Source organism: Coturnix japonica, chromosome 5 (assembly GCF_001577835.2).
Source record: "Coturnix japonica isolate 7356 chromosome 5, Coturnix japonica 2.1, whole genome shotgun sequence".
Lineage (NCBI taxonomy): Eukaryota > Metazoa > Chordata > Aves > Galliformes > Phasianidae > Coturnix > Coturnix japonica.
This window is the reverse complement of record NC_029520.1, coordinates 23,750,696-23,768,840: the sequence shown is the minus strand read 5'-3', so window position 1 is coordinate 23,768,840 and position 18,145 is coordinate 23,750,696. Positions and strand designations below refer to the sequence as shown.

Sequence of the window (18,145 nt, the reverse complement as noted above, 5' to 3'; positions counted from 1 at the left end):
TTTTACTTCAGATCCAGGTTCAATCTTGGAAGCTCACAAGAAGTGCTGAGCTCCAGGATTTTGTTCAGATCCATCCCCGTTACTAAGAAGTCATCTTGCTGCCCATCCTGCGTGTTAAGCTATAGACTTCTGCTAAGGATCTCATAGGTGGCAGCTAATGTCAACATTTGCTCATACATTCTAAGCACAGGGTGTTGCTGAATATCCTACAGGGTGGGAAGATTCTGAGAAGTTAAAGGGAAAGGTAGCTAGGCTGTCTTGAAATAACACAAACTTGATTTATCTCTCATACTGGCACAACATTTTGGACTTCAGTGAATTCACACTGACTGAGTACAAACAAAACCCATGGCCTGTATGAAGCCAACGGGTTTTTTTCCACATTCAATGCCTTGAAACAACACATTCCACTCTGGCCAAAGAAGCTCCTGCTCTCTCATATGCACAAGAAAACAGAGGATCACCCCAAATCTTCCACTGCATATTACTACAAGTGGCGAGGGGGAACAAATCAACCTTCCTCAGTTCAAAAAGGTGCCAAACCAGACATAATCACTAGGAAGAAAAAAAAGAAAAAAAAAAAGAAAGGGGAAAAAAAAGGAATAAAAATAAGAGTCATATTTCAGCAAAGCCTTGGCTGCAGGTTTAGCTGCAGTGGGCAGAGCAGTGGAAATACTGGGTAGATACCTTCCTTGTGAACATGCACAACAAACTACTGACACGACCTTGCCCCCTTCTCTCAGTACTTCCGTTACCTTCCCTGACATCTACCCAAGGATGCTGAGGCAAAGCAAGAGACACAGACAGCCTGTCTGTTCAAGTACAGCTTTCGCTTTTCATCAGTGGGTTTGCCAATGGCTGGGGTAGCTGTGGAAGACTGACAGATTCGTAAGAGCCCAGGGTTTGTGTTTCACTGTTGCCAAGCCACAAGACAAAAACACAAATCTTGCAGAGCACTGAAAATCTACAAGTTTGTGAGGGGTGAGCTGACACCTACCAAGAAGGAAGAAGAGAACTGCAATAATACAAAAAGCAGCCTCCAGATTTCCGAAGTGCCACCTATCTGATCCTCTCATATGGTGCAGTATCTCAGGAGAAGACAACCTGGCATAGAGGCTTCAGAGGCTCTTTAGTCTGAGCTGGGAGAGAGAGAGAACTCACTCCCAGAACACCACAGTCCTTTCTGCTGAAGAAGTGGAGACGAGCAGTAATTGCTAGATGAAATGGAAAAAAATAACCAGCAACAATTCCAGGCCCACATCTACTCTGTCTTTCACTTCATGTGGTCATTTACATCTGGGCAAAGTGAACATGAAACACTTCCAAACCACAGCAGCAGTAATTCACACTTGCTTCCATTGCATAAAGCATGAGATCGGAGAATCAGGCCCTCCCTTAAAAGCAAAACGTCCCCGACAATGAACGCTGAGTAAAATAGAGGATGCGTAATTCCATTTGCTTTGGAAAACAGTCAATTTAGAAAGGTTACCACTCGACAGCAGCCAAAATCTGCTTCTGAACTCCCAACATTCTCAAGCCATAGCCTTGTCAATAGCATACAGGGTGCACAAGATTATGACCAGCTCAGGCCGTTAGTTTCCTTTCTGGGCAGGAATCCCAGCATAACAGATACTTATGCATATTCTGTCCTCATTTTATCTAATTACAAATATCTCTCTAGGGATGGGGAGGGGAGAAGAGGTTTGATCACACGATTTTAGGTCACTTACACAAGGGATTGCTGGGACATGCATTGATCCAAAGAGTGCTGTAATATTGTAAAAGTTCCCAGAGCCCTCCCTCATAAAATAAAGATTTAAAAATCTCTATTTATGAATTTTTGAAAGTAATCAATAGGAAAGAGTCGAATTGCATCCTGCTGTAAATAAGAAAGAAGTACATGGAAATGCTTAAAGTGCCAAGACATTGACTAACAAACAATATCACATTTTCCTAAACACCACCTGTAAACACATTCTTTCTTTTCTATATTATACACACATACAAGCATATAAATATATTCTGCATAGACACCATTTTCTCCAAATAAGATCAATAACATCCGGAAAGAAAAAAAACAAACTGTACAAAGTAGTTTAAGATAAAATGACTTCACGTTGTTAATCTGGATTTTTACACGGTGGTTGCAACTGTGATGAAAGAAGCAGCGTGGTTTTACACTGCTGAACTCTTAAAAGCCACAAACTAATTTAGTGAGATATCCCAACACTAAACATAATTGCCCCCACTTGCCCTAAATCAACATGACCTCAGACTTCTGCAGTCCAAAGAATAGGTACAAAATAGTACACTTCCCACCACCATCATGAAGTGCTCTGAACCTTTTCTTGAGTGCATCACACCTTCTCTTTAAGCGTGAGAGCAAAAAGCAGAACTTGGAGAATTTCTTTAAGACAAAAATGCAAAACTTTGTTTGGAACTGTTTTGGAAAGACTGGAGAAGTTATTGGCTGAATAATTACTTTGGAAAAGGACATGAGAATTAAGCAGACACCCTTCAGGAACAGAAAACCATAGTAATACAAGAAAAAAAGTGGATCTTAAAGGTCAGATGTAGAGTGATAAAGGGAGAAATGCCAGAGTCAAGAGCTGGAACTTGAGAAAGCTATTAAGAAACAGTAATATTCTTCAGACATCAAAACACAAGTGATTAAAGAAATTTCAGCTGTTTTGCAGTGAGAATGGTACACAGGCAAACCATAATGTAGGAACAAGCCAAGAGCTAAAGAAAAACTGTGCCTGAGGATGCCTGAGGTGGAATCCACAGTCTTGCAGTGAAGGCACAACTAGTGAACATCTCTGCTTCTCTGCTTGAGAACTGCAACATGAAATCACACATCTACTAGCAAGTTCTTTAAGCAGATATTGCAAATCACAGTTAGTACTATGCTGCTGAAGTACAGAAAACAAAGTAAAATAATTTTGCTTTAAAACTTTGCAAAATTTTGCAGTAAGGCTAACTGGGCCTGAGTTTATTCATAGCAAGTTTTTTTAGTGCAAAATTAAAAACAAGAAACATGAAAAATTACCAGAAATAGGAAGACAAAAATTAGTACAAGAATGATGAAATGACTGTTGAGCTAGAGAAAGAAGAGTAGACAGGGCTTAAGTCCGACCAAAGACAGTAACTGGAAAGTTATTTAAGGATTTCCATTAAAAAAACTGGTCTGCAGACTGATCTTTTTCAGTGTTTCTTCTAATGACCTTGGCACAAGAAGCATGTGTGCTGATTACTCAAGCTGGAGGGACATCGAGGAAGTTAAGAATATCAGGCAAGAATAAGGAGGAATTAATATAGTAAAAAAAAAAAAATCAGCAGACACCATGAAGATCACCTCCTCAACAACAGCTGAAAAGGGACAGAAGAAACACGAAGAATATCGCAGGCTGACATTACATCTGTCACAGGATGACTGTGAGGAACCAGCATGATACAATAACAAATACAAGATCAAAGTGTTGCAAGGAGAGGTGAAATTAAAGTTATTCTAGAGGGCATCCGGAAGAAACAATGAGTACAGTTCTGCCTACTCATATTCAAGAAAGATAAGTGGGAGTAATCCAAGCTGAGTAGGGAAGGTAAAGATTAAGGGAAAGTAAAAGATAGCATAGATGGTTTCTTCATCAGAACTAAGATGAGAGGACTCATAACAGTGTCATACAAATTCCCGATAGTGGAGAGGAAGACGTGGATGGAGTAACACTATTTAGACTAACAACTCCATTCTGGCACCAGAACAAATGGGTATAAACTGGTCACAAGTAGGGCTAGGCTAAGGATTAAAATGCTATTTCCAGCCACCAGAGAAGTGGGTTCTGGAACCTTCCCAAGGGGAGTAACGGGAACAAACAGTCCAAGCAGGGATTTAAGACAAGGACTTTTCAGTTTATGAAAGGGATTATCTGACATGGTACCAGGGGACTGGACATAAGACCCAGGAACCCTCCTTTAAACCTTCCCTTCTCTTAATTGAACCTCTGTGGCCAATTTGGTCTTTGTCTTCTTGTCTCAAAGAACCCACATAGGAACCAATTAGTGCCAAATCAGATGGCAGCTCTTGTGATATATGAGGACTGCTCTGAAAGTAATGCCTCCTATTTTATTATGTTGGCCTACAACATCAGAGGTGGATGCTGGTGCTATGGCAGTGGAGGCTGAACCTTCTCACCAGTATTCCATTACATTTTGTTGCCGTGTGACAGACAACAGCAGAGGAACAGTCTGACAAAGTGGCGTCTGACATGGAAGTGCATACAAAGCAAGGGTGTGTCACTGGATTTATCCATGCGGAAAAAAATTGCACCCATTGACATTCATTGACATTTGCTGAACTTTTATGGAGATCAAACAGTGGATATGAATACAGTGAGGTGGTGGGTTTCAGCAGCAGCGACAGTGATGTGAAAGACAAGCCATGTACCAGAAAGCCGTACACAGCTGTCACAGTGTGAAATGAAGAACATTTTACCATCAGCTCATCTATGCAAATTGGCTAATGGTGGTGACTACACTGAAAAATAGTGCTTAGTAGCTACAAATCTGCTCTATCAGACAGTGTTATTGTGCTTTTTGTAGTTGTTGTAGTTTCCATGGAAATAAAACGGAGACATTACTTTCAGAACAACCTACGTAGATATCTGTCCACTAACCCAGATCATCCATGCACTCAAGGCAAGAGATTAAGTACAGAATCTTGTTTTAATAGACACTGTAGCCCAACTTAAGTTTTGATGGTAGTACAACATGCATGAAAATCATGTCCAAGCTACTGCTGTGGTCCCTTATGCATTTGCCAAGAGTTCACCAGTGCCAGTGCAAAGCCACTCTCCCAGCTGCAGAGAGGAGTGCAGAATTCCCTCTGAGGAAAGCCTGCATCAGAGCTCATCAGTGAGCACCTCCTAGACATCAGCTTGTAGGAACCCACCACTCTCCTGTCCCATCCTGCTTGCCAACTGCACAAAGGAGAGCTCTGAGCTACGGGTGATTCTTGCAGCCCAACACTGGAAGTACTGGTCAGCATAATGAGCCCTTTCTGACAAACAAAGCCAAAACCCAAGGGAAGCAAAATGTCAAAAACCAAAAGAAATATCCAGGTTTACCAGAATCACCTCAGACTAAGACTGAAATTTTCATGAAGCCTTTGTATGAGTTTAAAGATGTAACACTCAGCATTTGAGCTGGCCCCTCTTGGAAAAAGTAGTATTTATAAAGACAACAGCAAAAGGTCAAAGTCCTGCAGTCCTGAAAACAGATGCATCGGCAGGAAAACCCTGACAGGTCCTAATTGATAACCACGCTTGAGGGAAGCTGCCAGAGGAAAACTGCTGCAGCAAAGGCTACAGGGAGCTACTGCTCCAAAACCCTACTGCTGCAGAAAAGGCACATGTGGCTGCTGGAGCAGGAGATGGACATGGTTAATTGACTGGTAAAGTTTAGCAGAGATGGAATTAATGCAAAGAGCTCAGAGCCCAGGCGTGCAATTCTGTTACCAAGGGAAGGAACCATTCGGCTGGAATTTCAATCCATTTTTAGGTCAAAGACTTTCCCAAAGGCAGAGCGCTCACCCTTCATCTGTTCCTCCTCCTCCCCTCCAAGGGGTGCAGGGAGGAGAAGGTTGCTGGTGACAGCAACCTGAGAAACACGCTGCCTTGTAAGGGCCAGACAGGCCTCGACTTTATGGGCTGTGTGCGTTCAGCAGTGCAGTATTCAGAAGACATTCTCAGGAGAGCCAGCCTCTGATAGCCCTTGGGTTTTGCGGTTAGTTAGGGAAACAAAACTAGAAAGCTGATAATACAGGAGAAGGGAATTTTCTTTCAGTTCAGCTCAGCAAAATGAACACCTGAACCAGATACATTTGCAATCTAGTCAGATAAGGAGTTAGTTACTGTGGAATCACAGCAACAACATGGGAAAAATATACCCAAATAATTACTTGGTTAAATTAAAGTGTACTGCAGAGGAAGATAGGAAGGACACAGACACAAACCACGGACCAGATGACATACGTGACCCGACAAAGTGCTGCACCACCAGTTTTTTATAAGCAACACCCAGCATCATATTCCTCTCATCTAGCCTATCAGAGACATTTTCCTCCATCAGAGGACTAGATTTGGGAACTTCTCAGCTTCTTTTACCATTTGGACAAACACGCTCTACATACTTACAAGTAGTTTCCACTTCCACATACTTATAAGTAGCCTTGTAAAATAAATTGAGTCACTGTTCTCACATCAGTGTCTATGGATTCAATGCATTAATTATACTGAACAGGCTATCTGGTATGCAGCATGGATATTTTTAAATGCAGGGAGGATATATTTTTAACCACTTACCACTTAGTGTAATTCCTTTCATTTTGGTGGTAGAATTTTTGCTCCCCACCAGCCCATAAGCACTCTCATTAAGGATTGTTTCATGGCATTCCTCAGTTAATTCTCCCTATCAGAAACAGGCAGACAGTCTTAGTTTACTTCCCCACTATTCCTGATATCAGCTGGACCAAGGACCTGCTAAGCAGGAAGGATTCCCTTTCACTTCATTCATATCATTCATATACTGCCTAACACTCAACGCTCAAAGCAAAGAAACAGGATTTCTAAACCTCCAAATGTCAGCAGCTGATAGTGTGACACTAACCAAGTCATTTAGTTATGCCATTCCTTCCATGAGAAGAACTGAGAAAAAAATCCCAAAAAAGGGATTACGATGTTTACTTTGAGTATGATTATAAAGTGTTATTCTGCTCTAGAATGAAATTACCACATTCTTGAGATTACAGATAACATTTTTTTTCTAATTCATAGAATCATAGAATCGTTAAGGTTGGAAAAGACCACTAATGTCATCTAGTCCAACTATTGACTCATCACCACTATACCTGATAACCACGTCCCTCAGTACACCTTCACATTTCCTGAACACCTGCAGGGACAGTGACTCCACCACCTCCCTGGGCAGCCTGTGCCAGAGTGTGACCACTCTTTCTGAGTGGTATATATCCATCCTGAACTCCCTGGTGCAATTTGAGGCCATTCCCTCTAGTCCTGTTGCTGTTTCCTGGGAGAAGAGGCCGACCCCCACCACACTTCAACCTCCTTTCTGGTCACTGTACTCTATAACATTAAGGTCTCCTCTGAGCTTCCTCTTCTCCATGCTAAATAATCCCAGTTCCCTTAGCCTCTTCTCAGTAGAAGGAAAAAAATATAGATGGAATAAGTTTTGTCTACCTGTTTTATGATTAGCCTGAAGAAATCTCACTTGGCAGAACTATTCATAGACGGCAAAAAAAAAGTCTTTTGCTGGTAAATAAGGAATCTCCTTTTGACCTATATTCATGCAAAGGAAGTTAAGGACATTTTAGCAACAGGTCATTACATTAGCATGTACTTTACTCAGCCTGAGAGTCATACCTGACTGTAAGAATAAGCTCACAACTCTGACCACAAAAACCAATGAGGAGTCAGGTTTAATTCGGCAGGCTTTCATCTGCCACATCACCACCAAAGAACAAAGCTGCCGCTCCATGCACAGTGAGGCACAGCTCTGGAGGGAGCCTTGCTCCAGGACAGCACCAAAATGCATCACCTCCAACTCCCCACCCACCTCCAAACACCACAGTTGGTCATAAGGAGCCATCCTCCCAGTTCAGGAGCCATTAAAAACACTCTGGCTCACTCTATATGAGGGACCTGAAACAAACATCTCATTTTGGAAAATGGCTCGGGAAGAACACGTGAGGAAGCAGAGCAACAAACAACACCTAAGGTGGGTATAAATCCAGATAAAATATTAAAATCATTAAAGGGTTGCTGCTCCCTGAAGGTTGGAAAAAATGAAGAGAGTTAATTAAAAGCAATCTCCACACAGTGCTGAGCTAGCCTGCCCTGATAAATCAACAGCTAGGACTCTGCTGTAGAGGTCAATGGGGGAAAGAGGTTGAGAGGCAGGGGAGAGGAAAGCTAAGGAAAGATAAAACATCTAGCTGAGCTTATCAACAACAATGAATCATGGCTGGTGACGTGAAATTGAGAAGGGTTTTCCACATATTTCCCCATCAACATTTTTTTGTTACATTTCAGCCTCGTGAATGCCTGTTTGCTATCAGCTGATGACCAGCTAACTGCTGAAGCTCCTATCCATTTGCACCAGGGAGGAGAACAGAAAGAAGGGAGAAGTCTTTGGGGCCCCATTGGACCTGATGAAGTGTTAACATCACATTCACTCACATGCAATTCAATCGCTGGGGACTTCATAACCACAACTGACAGAGGTCACGTCCCAGTTTGGAGAATCACCTCTGAAAAGTAATGTCTGGGCATCAGTCAGGTTCCAGGAAGCAGTAAAAGTGCTGCAATTGAACCACACCTGTGGAGAAAGAGCTCACCGCAGAGGCTTCCCATTACCAGCCCTCATCCAGCACACCTCTCCTGGCTGCTAACCTGCACTAGGCCAACTATAAAAAGTGCTGACCTCAGAGCTATGATCCCAGTCTGTTCTATATCTTACACCAACAGGTATACATTAATGAACTAAAAGCTGAAAGGAAAAGGAGCCCGTAGAAAACACAGAAACCTACAATCTTCCAAACCCTTCTTTAAAAAAAAATTTTTTAAATGTCACCAGGGTAAGCTTGTAGATAGATCTAAGTGGGCTCTGATATCGTTCTGATATATATCTGATACATTTCTGATTCTGATATCACAGAACTCATAGAACAGTAACTTCAAGTATGATGTAGCTTTTATTTGTGGTCAAGACCAAATGAGATTAGCAGTACAACAGCTTTCTGAACCTCCATTTACATCGTTCCTATCTGGAATACAGCTCCATTCATTTCAATTTTTCCCCCATCTCTGACTAATCAGATGTTGGGCTGTGGAGCCGTGAGGCTACAAACACTACAAACTGCAGAACTGCTAGAACCAGACCAAAGATTTCACAGCTGTATGACACAATGCACTGAACTGATGCTCACTTACTCTTCCAAAACGTGTAAAAAAAACGCTCAAAATACTTTGAAGAGGTAATTTTATTCCAACAGGCATAATCTATCTTCCTGTGGCTAGCACAAAGCCAACTCCAAGCAGAAAAGCAGCATAAGCACTGTGCTTTGTGTTTTGGCAGGAGTAGCATGCCCGCATCTGATCAGATCACATCAGCAGTGCCAGCTGATGCGGTAGGGCAGGCTGGCATTAACCAGCTCGGGACGTAGCCTTATTTCTCTGCTATGCACCTGATTTTCTTTGCACCATCTAACAGATTTAGATTTTGAAGCCCCACAAAGCAGAAGCCATTAAAGCCACATGTTTGTAGAGAATTCAGTCTTCACTAAAGAAATCAGGAGCCCAAATAACGTAATCATTACCCCAACCAGAGCACTCTTTATAACACACAAAAGAGCCAAAACGATGAGGGGTCTGGCAAGAAACAAGGGGGAAGAAACTAAATTATGTAGAGTTCCTTTCTTTCACATATTTAGATTTAATATGCACATTACTTCATTACAGTTGGCATTATATACTGATTTATTCATATTAACAGAAAGCAAGGACAGTGTTATCAGATGTCAAAGCCTGATACGGTGCACTGTGTTGTGTGAATGGAGAGGTGATCCTCTCTCATCCAGGCTGGCTCCATTCTGCCTTAGGGGACTGAGACCCTAAGTGTCACTTCCAGCCTTCCTCCCCAGCAGAACAACACTGATGGAGTCAGTGTCCCCATCAGCATCTGAGCAGGGGACTCTCTCCCAGCTACAGCTCAGCAGAACGCCAAATTAATGACTCAGGGCTTGGCAAGCTCACACATGCTGATCACAGCCACCCCAATGCACACTCATCGACACCCATCCCTGCCCCACTCACGCTGCTCAGGTGGCTCCCAGCAGAGCCTCCCTCAAGAGCACCAGGGTGCCAGCAAAACCCTCCGTGCGGCTGCAGCTCAAACCGCACCCAGCCAGGCAGGTAAACTGAAAGCTGAGCCACATGCTGACACAGCCTCACTAGTCCCATGCTGGAGGAGATGGGGGTGAGAGGGATATTGGCCAGCAGCCGCCGAGATACCGCATTATTCTTCTCTGAAACATCTGCTGGGAATCTGTGGTTAAAATACACTCTGCTGGGAAATAAACCATATATAACAATGGGAAGGGGGAAAAAAAAGAGTATAGGAGGCTCATACTTTTAATAGTTCAGGTCATTAAAGATAAATAAGAATTTTAAACATTCAGCATTGAGTCAGTTACTTGGGCTATTTGTTGCACATAACTTGGTTTAGACACTTAAAAAGCAGCAGAGTTTTCTTCTTTCTTTTGACAGAGAAATCACTTTCTGCTTTTCACATACTGGTCCAGAATATTGGGGCTTCTTCCACCAGAGAAGTTTTTAAAGAGAAGAAAGAAGCACTTCCCCTTGAAAAACATTAAAATGGGCATTTTATAAGTATGCTTTCTCCAGGATTGCATTAATGACACCCCTTTAAAACTGATCACCTTAAAAGAAACAAACCAAAGATAAAACTGGAACCTGCATGAAAGAAGTAATCAGCAAATCATAGTCTGTGCCCAATGTAAATGCCAGCAGCGCCATGCACCCCAATGCAGCCCCAGTCTGTACTGCATATAGCACTGCCTCTTTCTGGGGCAATGTGACACCTGAGCCTGGAGATCCCCAGGTCAGGGCTCTGTTTGGTCAAGAGAAAGAGTGTCAGCTCCCAGAGCACATTTGTCCTGCTCCAACAAGTCCTCAGGGATAAACAGCATAGGAACTGTTCTTACTCAAGGCAACATCACATACAGGGTGAGCGCACAGTGAATTCCTAGATTGTAAAATTGAGGTGCCAAGCAAAAGAAATTCATCTTCAATCTGAAAGAGAAAGCAGGGTGAGAAAACACCAGCCTCAGCACACGGTAATTCTAAGAATCTGGAATGTCTCCTTTCTAGACTGCAGAGGCACAGTCAACAAGATAGACAAAGCACCCCCAGGAAGCCATGCTTCCAGTTTGAGGAAAGCAGAGGAAGAAGTGTATTTCCATGAGGCTACACACTGGGTGTGCCCCATTACATTCCCTGGAGTCCACCAGCACTTGAGGACAGAACCCCATTTCACCTCCTGGACTGCCCCCTGCGCAGCCCAGCATGCCATTCCCATTCACCCTCTGGGGACTGAACCTACTGGGCACTGTGAACCCAGACCTCGGGACACATACTTCAGTATTACCATCAAGAAACACCTATCCTTGGAACTTTGTAGCTCATCCCAGATAGGTCAGTATTGCTTTCACACACACCACATATTTTTTAAATCTTTTATTTTTATTTCTTTTTTTCAGTGAGACTTTTATGTCACAAGCTCCATTCATTCTTACTAGCGGAACAACTTCTCAAAAGCACTACAAAAGCTGTTCACACACAAGTTACTGTGTGGCCAGATAAACACTGTAACTAGTAACGCATTCATCTGGCTCTCTTCATTCAGAGCAGCACATCCTCAGGTCTTCAGGATTTGGCTTCTCCCCTCCCCCCCCCACCCCTGACAACTTTGTTCTTAAGCTCGTGTTTCCCTGCGTTAATACAAAAACATTCATCCATCATTTTCCCTGAAGAGTGGTGCTGGGATACAGAAAAGGGTGTTCATGTGGGTAGCAGTCTTGGCTTGAAATGTGTCACACTGGGGCTCATTTATGTTTTTAAGAGACTTCAGAGCCACATTGTAGAGACTTTGGTACATGATTTAATGTATCCAACAACCCTGTTCTGTCAAGCAGAAGAATGCTCCCTTCTGCAAAGCCACATTAAAATCACCTTCACATCACTTGCAAATGCTGAACTGGCAACCTAACTGTCCATCTATCTTTTTGCTTCCACCTGCTGGAAGAAGCACTGCACATCATACTTTGTTACTAAGAATTAGCAAGCAGATGCTTATGCAACAACATCCACACAATAAATAAATAAATAAATAGATAGATGAGTTGTCTCCATCAGCACTTAACCACACTGTAGGGTTGTTTCAGGGGTGGGTAAGAGGGTATGGAAATTTCCAGTTCTGTGTCCTGAGCTTGAAGTCGAGCTCAAGCTAACACAAAACACTCATGTCATACAGGGCCCAAACACCTGCTGCTGACACTAAGCAAGGTGAGCATAGACCTTTTTTCCACTGGTGCCACATGCCACAGAACCCATCGTAACACTGAAGGTCAGTGGTCCACCAGGGTCAGAGCTGCCTGTCAGAGCGATTCTATCCAACCGGCACAGCAATTGGAAAACTGACCACTGCCACGTGCTTGCAGCAGAGCAGCTACAGACAAGGCCAGGAGGGCTTGTAAGGTCAGCTCCAGCACTTCACTCAGCAGGCTGTCTCAAGCTGGTTCCCAACCACCTGGCTGGGAATAAACCTCCCCAAGCACATCAGGGCTGTCCAACAGCACAGCCAGCCAAGGACGGGTTAGTCTCCATCCCATAGCCTGGCAGAGCCAAAGGAGGGAGAGCACCGCACTGGGACACTGGGACACAGCCAGCAGCAGCTCCTTCTGTGTGCATTGGGGCAGAGCTGCAGCGGGGCGACCTCGTGCCGAAAAGACAGCAGCAGCAGCTGAGCGAGTGCTCCAGGGAGTGCATTTAACTGACAATCTGAAAGAAAAGTCAGCTGTGGGAGTACAGACTGAGAAAGGGTGGAGGAAATCAGCTCCACTTCTAGATCGAGCTCTGTAAATTACAAGATCTTAATTACATTAAATACATTATGGTACCGTATGCACATTTCTAGTCAGGCAGGAGTGGAGGAAATGTGGCTGGCTGCTAAGGCTGGAAGCTGCACTGCTGTGCTTTAGACTTGATCTTCAATTCAGAAAGTTTCTTAACCACTTTGTCCTAGTTTAGTCATCCACAAAACAAAGGCAATAATCCCTTCTTCACAGGGGTGATGAGAGGTTTAATTAATTAATGTTTACAAAGCCCACTGAGATTTCTGACTGACACTTTAAGTCATTCAGAATACCACTTCATTGCATTTGTTCCTTCTGCTGCCCCACTCGAACATCTCCGCATTAAGATATCCAAAGGAAAAGATGGAAAGAAGAAATAGAGATAGGTACCCAACAATGAATGCAGCATTTCTAGCCCACTGCTGCCCATCAGCACACTGAGTGCTGCCTTTTCTGCAGGCAAAGAACTCTGTGTTTATCCAGACACCTGCTGCCCTTTCTTCGCAGATCTGTTACGCTCACATCTCTGCCGTTTTTGCCTCGGAGCACCGTGTAGGTGAGCAAGGTGCTGGATGGCAAAAATAGCAGGCGATTGAGTCGGGCTGACCAGACAGACAGAGGCAGCGAGGGGGATAAGAGCAGAGGGATGAAAGCCCCCGAAGAGAACCAGCAAGTGAGAAAAGAGGCAGAGAGAGAGGCGAGCTGAACGTGGGAGCGCCCATCACAGCCGGGGGACTGCACGCACCGCGCTATTCCGTGCAGCGCGTTCCCAGGGACGCTCAGGTACACGGGAGCACGTTATTTCGAGAGCAGCGCAGCACGAACGAGGCCACACATGTGTCCAAGTGCCGGAGAGAAACTGAGCTCTGGGCACCGTAGACGGGCGGCACAGCCGGAGCTGCGGACACCTGAGCCGGGATGTCTCGGTCCCGACATTGTCCCCGGCTCGGAGCGAAACCTTTGTGCGGGCAGTTTCTGTAGGGGGCGTTTGTGGGTTTTCAGATACAATCAAAACGCAGATAAATGCAAATGTCATTCGGCTCCCTTTCATTGTCAGGGAGGACACATGAGGATAAAACGTTGTGCTCTACGTCCTTTCCCCTATTATGCGTCCTACCGCTTTTGTCCTAATTTATCCCGTGCATAATTTATTTACGTGCGTATTGTTTCCCCAACCAGCAACTTTAAAGAATGAGTGGAAATTATAAAATGTTTTATTAAACAACTTCTCGATATAAAAACGCAGGTGGTGCCGGGCAGTCCGTGCCGGTCCCGCTTCCCCCGCTCAGCAGCGCAGCACTTGTGCAGGCAGAGAGACGAGCTGCCCATTGTTCGCGCTCTCCCACGCCGCGCGAGAGGAGCCGAGCTCCGCTGCCCTCCCGGCTCAGCCTGGCGGGGCCGGGGCGGCCCGTTCTCCCCCACCCCCCGGGGCTCCCGGGGAGCGCTGCCCGCTGAGAGCGGCTCCGGAAGCCGGGCGAGAACTGCGAGCGGGACGGAGCGCCCGGGGCATCAGCGCGACAAGTTGCTGCGGGCGGCGCGGGTCCAGAGAGCGGCGGCGGCGGGTGCTGAGCCCCGGGATCCCCTTAAAGGAGCGCGGGGCACCTGCACTGCCGCTGCCCGCGGCCGTGTGGGCGCTGCGGAGCGCACGCGAAATGAAAGCGAAGGTTTTCTGCCAGGACGGAGCGGGAGAGCCGGCAAACGTGTCAGCACCTTTCCGCAGCCCGAGGCTCATCCTCCCCGCAGACTGCGGAGAGACGGCGGCAGGAGTCCCCGGAACCACCTCCGAGCGGTTTGCCAACTCCAGCCGGAGGGACGCGAGTCAAAAACCAACAAAAAAAGAAACAGAAGAAAAGAAAGCGGAGCCACATCCCGCAGCCCTCACTTCGGCTCCGGACTCCGTTCCGCGCTGCTGAGAAGTGCGGGGAAGCGCCGCCGCCAGGTGTCCGCGCTGCGCTGCGCTCCGTCCGCGGGAGCGCTGCCCCGGGAGGCACAACTCTCCCGCGGGAGGTTACGCGGCGCCGGGTCGCGCTCTCCCTAATGCCCCGGGATTAGCCGCGCGCCGGAACCCGAGGGAAACGCCAGAGGAGAGCAGGGGGGACGGCGAGCGATCCCGCGTCCCTCTTAGGACGGGGACCCGGGTGGCGGCGGCAGCCGAGTCGCCCTCCCGCCCCCGGCGCCCGCTCCCGAGCCGCGAGCGGCACCAACTCCCCGCCGCTCGGAGCCTTCCGCGCAAACGGCGCCGCTGCCCCGCGCCGCACCCCGCACCCCGCGGCTCGTCGCTCCCCGCCGCCCGCCCCGCCCCGGCCGCCGCCGGACCCCGCGGGACGCCGCCAGGTGCGGGTGCGCCCCGACCGGGGCCGCAGGACGCGCCGCCCGCCCGGAGCCGCCGAGCCGGGGCCGCGCGAGGAGGCGGGGAGCCGGGGCCGGGCGAGGCGGGAGGGCGGCCGTTCTCGTAGCGGAACCACGCGGAGCGTGTGCGGGTCTGAGCCCTACTTACGCTTTCAGGGGGTTGTGAATGACAGTCGCCATTTTGCTACAATGTAACAGAATATTGTGTCTCGGAGTTCTAAAGGTTCGCTCAGGGGAAGCGCCCGGCCAATCGGCGCGGGTCGTGCCGGCCCGCCGCCCAATCGTGCTCCGCGGGCGGGGCCGTAGCGCTGCTAGTTATTAGGGGAGCTGTCAAAGCCCAGAGGTCGCTCCTGCCTGTGGAGCGGGCGGCGAGCGGCCCTTAAAGGGGCAGCGCCCGCGCGGGGCACGCGGCCGGGCGGATCCTGGCAGGGGCCGCCCCCGGGGACACCGCCCCGCCCGCCGCCCTCCCGCCGGGCCGGCACCGCCATCCGCCCGGCCCCCGGGAGCCGCTTCCCCCCCCCAGGAATTTCCCTCCCGCGTCGGGTGGCCGCGGCCCCGAGCCCTTACATAACCGTAACGACCGGCCGCGATGACCGACACGCCCCGCCCCGGCCGCTCCCGGGACGGGACGGCGGCGGGGGCGAGTCCCGGGAGCCCGCGGCCACCTGCCGCTACACGGAGTGCTCGCAAGGAATTGGGAAGAGCGGCAGAGCGCCCGAAGGAAGCGGCGGGCTGGAACTCCGCGCCACTCGGAGTACAGCGCCGGAATGGAACGGGCACGGTCCGAGCCAGCAGCTCCCGCCCCGTCCCTCCCGAAGGACTCCCCTCCCTTCGGGCACCTCTGTCCATCCAGAAACAAGCAGCAGCCTGCCTCTCCAATCCTCGCATTCATAAAACTGGAGGAAACTCAGCTACACGCAGTTAAATCATTCCCATCGCAGGAGCAAGATAAGCCTACAGAGGGTAGCCCGATCCACAACTTAATGAAAGAATGGAAGTAAATGTTTGAGAGATGTTCAGGTGTAACACAGAGAAAACAGCAATCGTTGAGCTCATGGGATGAGCTTTGCAAGGGCAGAAAAACTAAATCTCTCCCAACTGTTTGTCAAAATAAAACTTTCTAATGTGTGGGCAGCAGAGAAAAGGCTGAGAGATGAACAACAGAGAGGTACAGAAATTATTACATGCAGATAAGGGGAAAGAGCAGTGCATCACTTTCCCAGTCATGCAGGATTCAGCAGCTTTGCCAGAGTCCCCTTTCCCAAAGCAGCACCTGCTGCAGCTCCAAGGCCAACCTGCCCACTGTGTGCTCCCGGAGGGAACCATCTTCCCCTATCTGAGACACTTGGTTACAGGAGAAATAAGCTTCCTGTCAGCTGGAGAGTTGCCAGACTGCCGAGATGTATCCTAACCACGGTTCTGGGAAGCAATCTTCAAGAACGTTTCCATTATCATATTGCATTATATTATATGGTATAGTAGTGGTCCAGGTGACATTGACTGTAACTGCAGAAAGCCCTGTTCGGTACTCACACTGTTCACAGGAAAAGCTAACCACAAACTGCCGAGCTCTCACAAGCACACGATGCTGCGCATGCTGCACAAAAATGAATGGGTCTGAATGCAGCTCAACTGGTGACCCTCGACCAGTGACCTGAATCACGTCCCACTGCCACAAAGATTTCTGGTTTGATGCACTGTTGTGCTATTCACCCGGTGATAAAAATGATCCCAATGTTATCATTTACCCCAGGATGGGCAAGTATCCAATTGAGGGATAACTACTCCTTTGCTTCATGTGAAAAGAAACTGCTGAAGGGAGGCACCAACATCCAACTGTGCTCTAGGAAGTCCTGAGATACCCTAATACAAAATGGTGATGCTTTCAGAGAATTAAAACAAACCTGCTTGAGGTCATTCTCAGAAGTGTATTGAGCCCCTCTGACCCTGTTTGGATGGTGATAAAGACCCATTCTTGCTCTGCAGGCACAGAGATCTTGGCACACTCTGCGGGGAGAGCGGCTTTCTCCTGCTCCTGCAACACCCCTCCTGTCCTTTCTGCTCCTGCCATGTGGGCACTGGGCCTATATCAGCCACCAGCAGGCACAGCAAGTGGCGATAACCACCACAGCTACCAGCCAGAGGAGCACGTCAGGGCCACCCTGCTCAGAGGGGTCCCAGCAGGCCAAGTGCAAAGCGGCCACATCAGACAGAGCCCATTCCTGTTCCACCTGTGCAGATGGAGACATTCAATCTTGCTCACACCTAGCTTTCCTATAGCACATTTCATGGAGAACTGAACAGCATTTAGTTTACTGGTTTAGCTGTGAAGAAGGCACAGAGCACTGACTGACTGCACACTCACAGTGACCTACATAACTTATTCACTGATTTACCAGTTGAAAGTAAAAGAACCGTTACAAAATGTTATTAATAACAAACCATACCACAGAGAGCTCCATATTCACATACACACAGCACTCCATCATCAACTGATTATTCACAAACTAAGGTTTTATATTCATTTGTCTTCTGGTTTTGGGCTACTGCAACTCACTAATCAATACTGTCAACATGGACCTAAACCATGCATGAGCATCAATTCAAGCCCCATGCATCTGAAATACCTCACTTCCATACCCACTGAGCTCCAACTTCATGGTTGTTACACTCCCATTTAACTTCTGATAGTTTGATTCAAACCTACCAAAAACAGCCCAAGGAGGAAAGGAAAGGAAATGTATGCACTGTAAAGACATTTAGTGTTAAAGGAAAATAATATTGGTTTATTTTTAATGAATGGCTGCCAACTGCTTGGACAGACAACTCTCACCATTAAAAATGGAAGGTGGGTTTTGACATAGCACAGTACAATCTCTGGCATTAGCACAATGCCTAAAGCACTCTGATCCTGTGGGGCTGGAGAAAGCAGAGCTTCAGAAGGCACAGTCCACATCCTCACCTCGCAGCACATAGAACTAAGTAGGAGAAGAGCAGGATCCTTTCCACTGCAGTGGAAGTGTCACATCTTAGAGATCATACTGCAGCCATCCTGAACTACCCCTATCTCAA

At 47.3% G+C, this 18,145-nt stretch overlaps 1 protein-coding gene across 5 annotated transcripts in view; it reads right to left on the bottom strand.

Annotated features, from left to right (window-relative positions):
- Positions 1-15,418, bottom strand: part of DPF3 (double PHD fingers 3) — a 188,411-nt gene extending 172,993 nt beyond the window's left edge. For 2 of the 5 annotated variants that reach the window (XM_015864660.2, XM_032445149.1), the window contains exon 1: positions 15,222-15,418. In XM_015864660.2, the coding sequence (XP_015720146.1) occupies positions 15,222-15,253 (32 nt within the window). In that variant the 5' untranslated portion in view covers positions 15,254-15,418. The remainder of the gene's footprint in view (positions 1-15,221) is intronic. The other 3 variants (XM_032445151.1, XM_032445150.1, XM_015864664.2) reach the window with 3 other exon arrangements.
- Between the last annotated feature and the right edge of the window lie 2,727 nt (positions 15,419-18,145).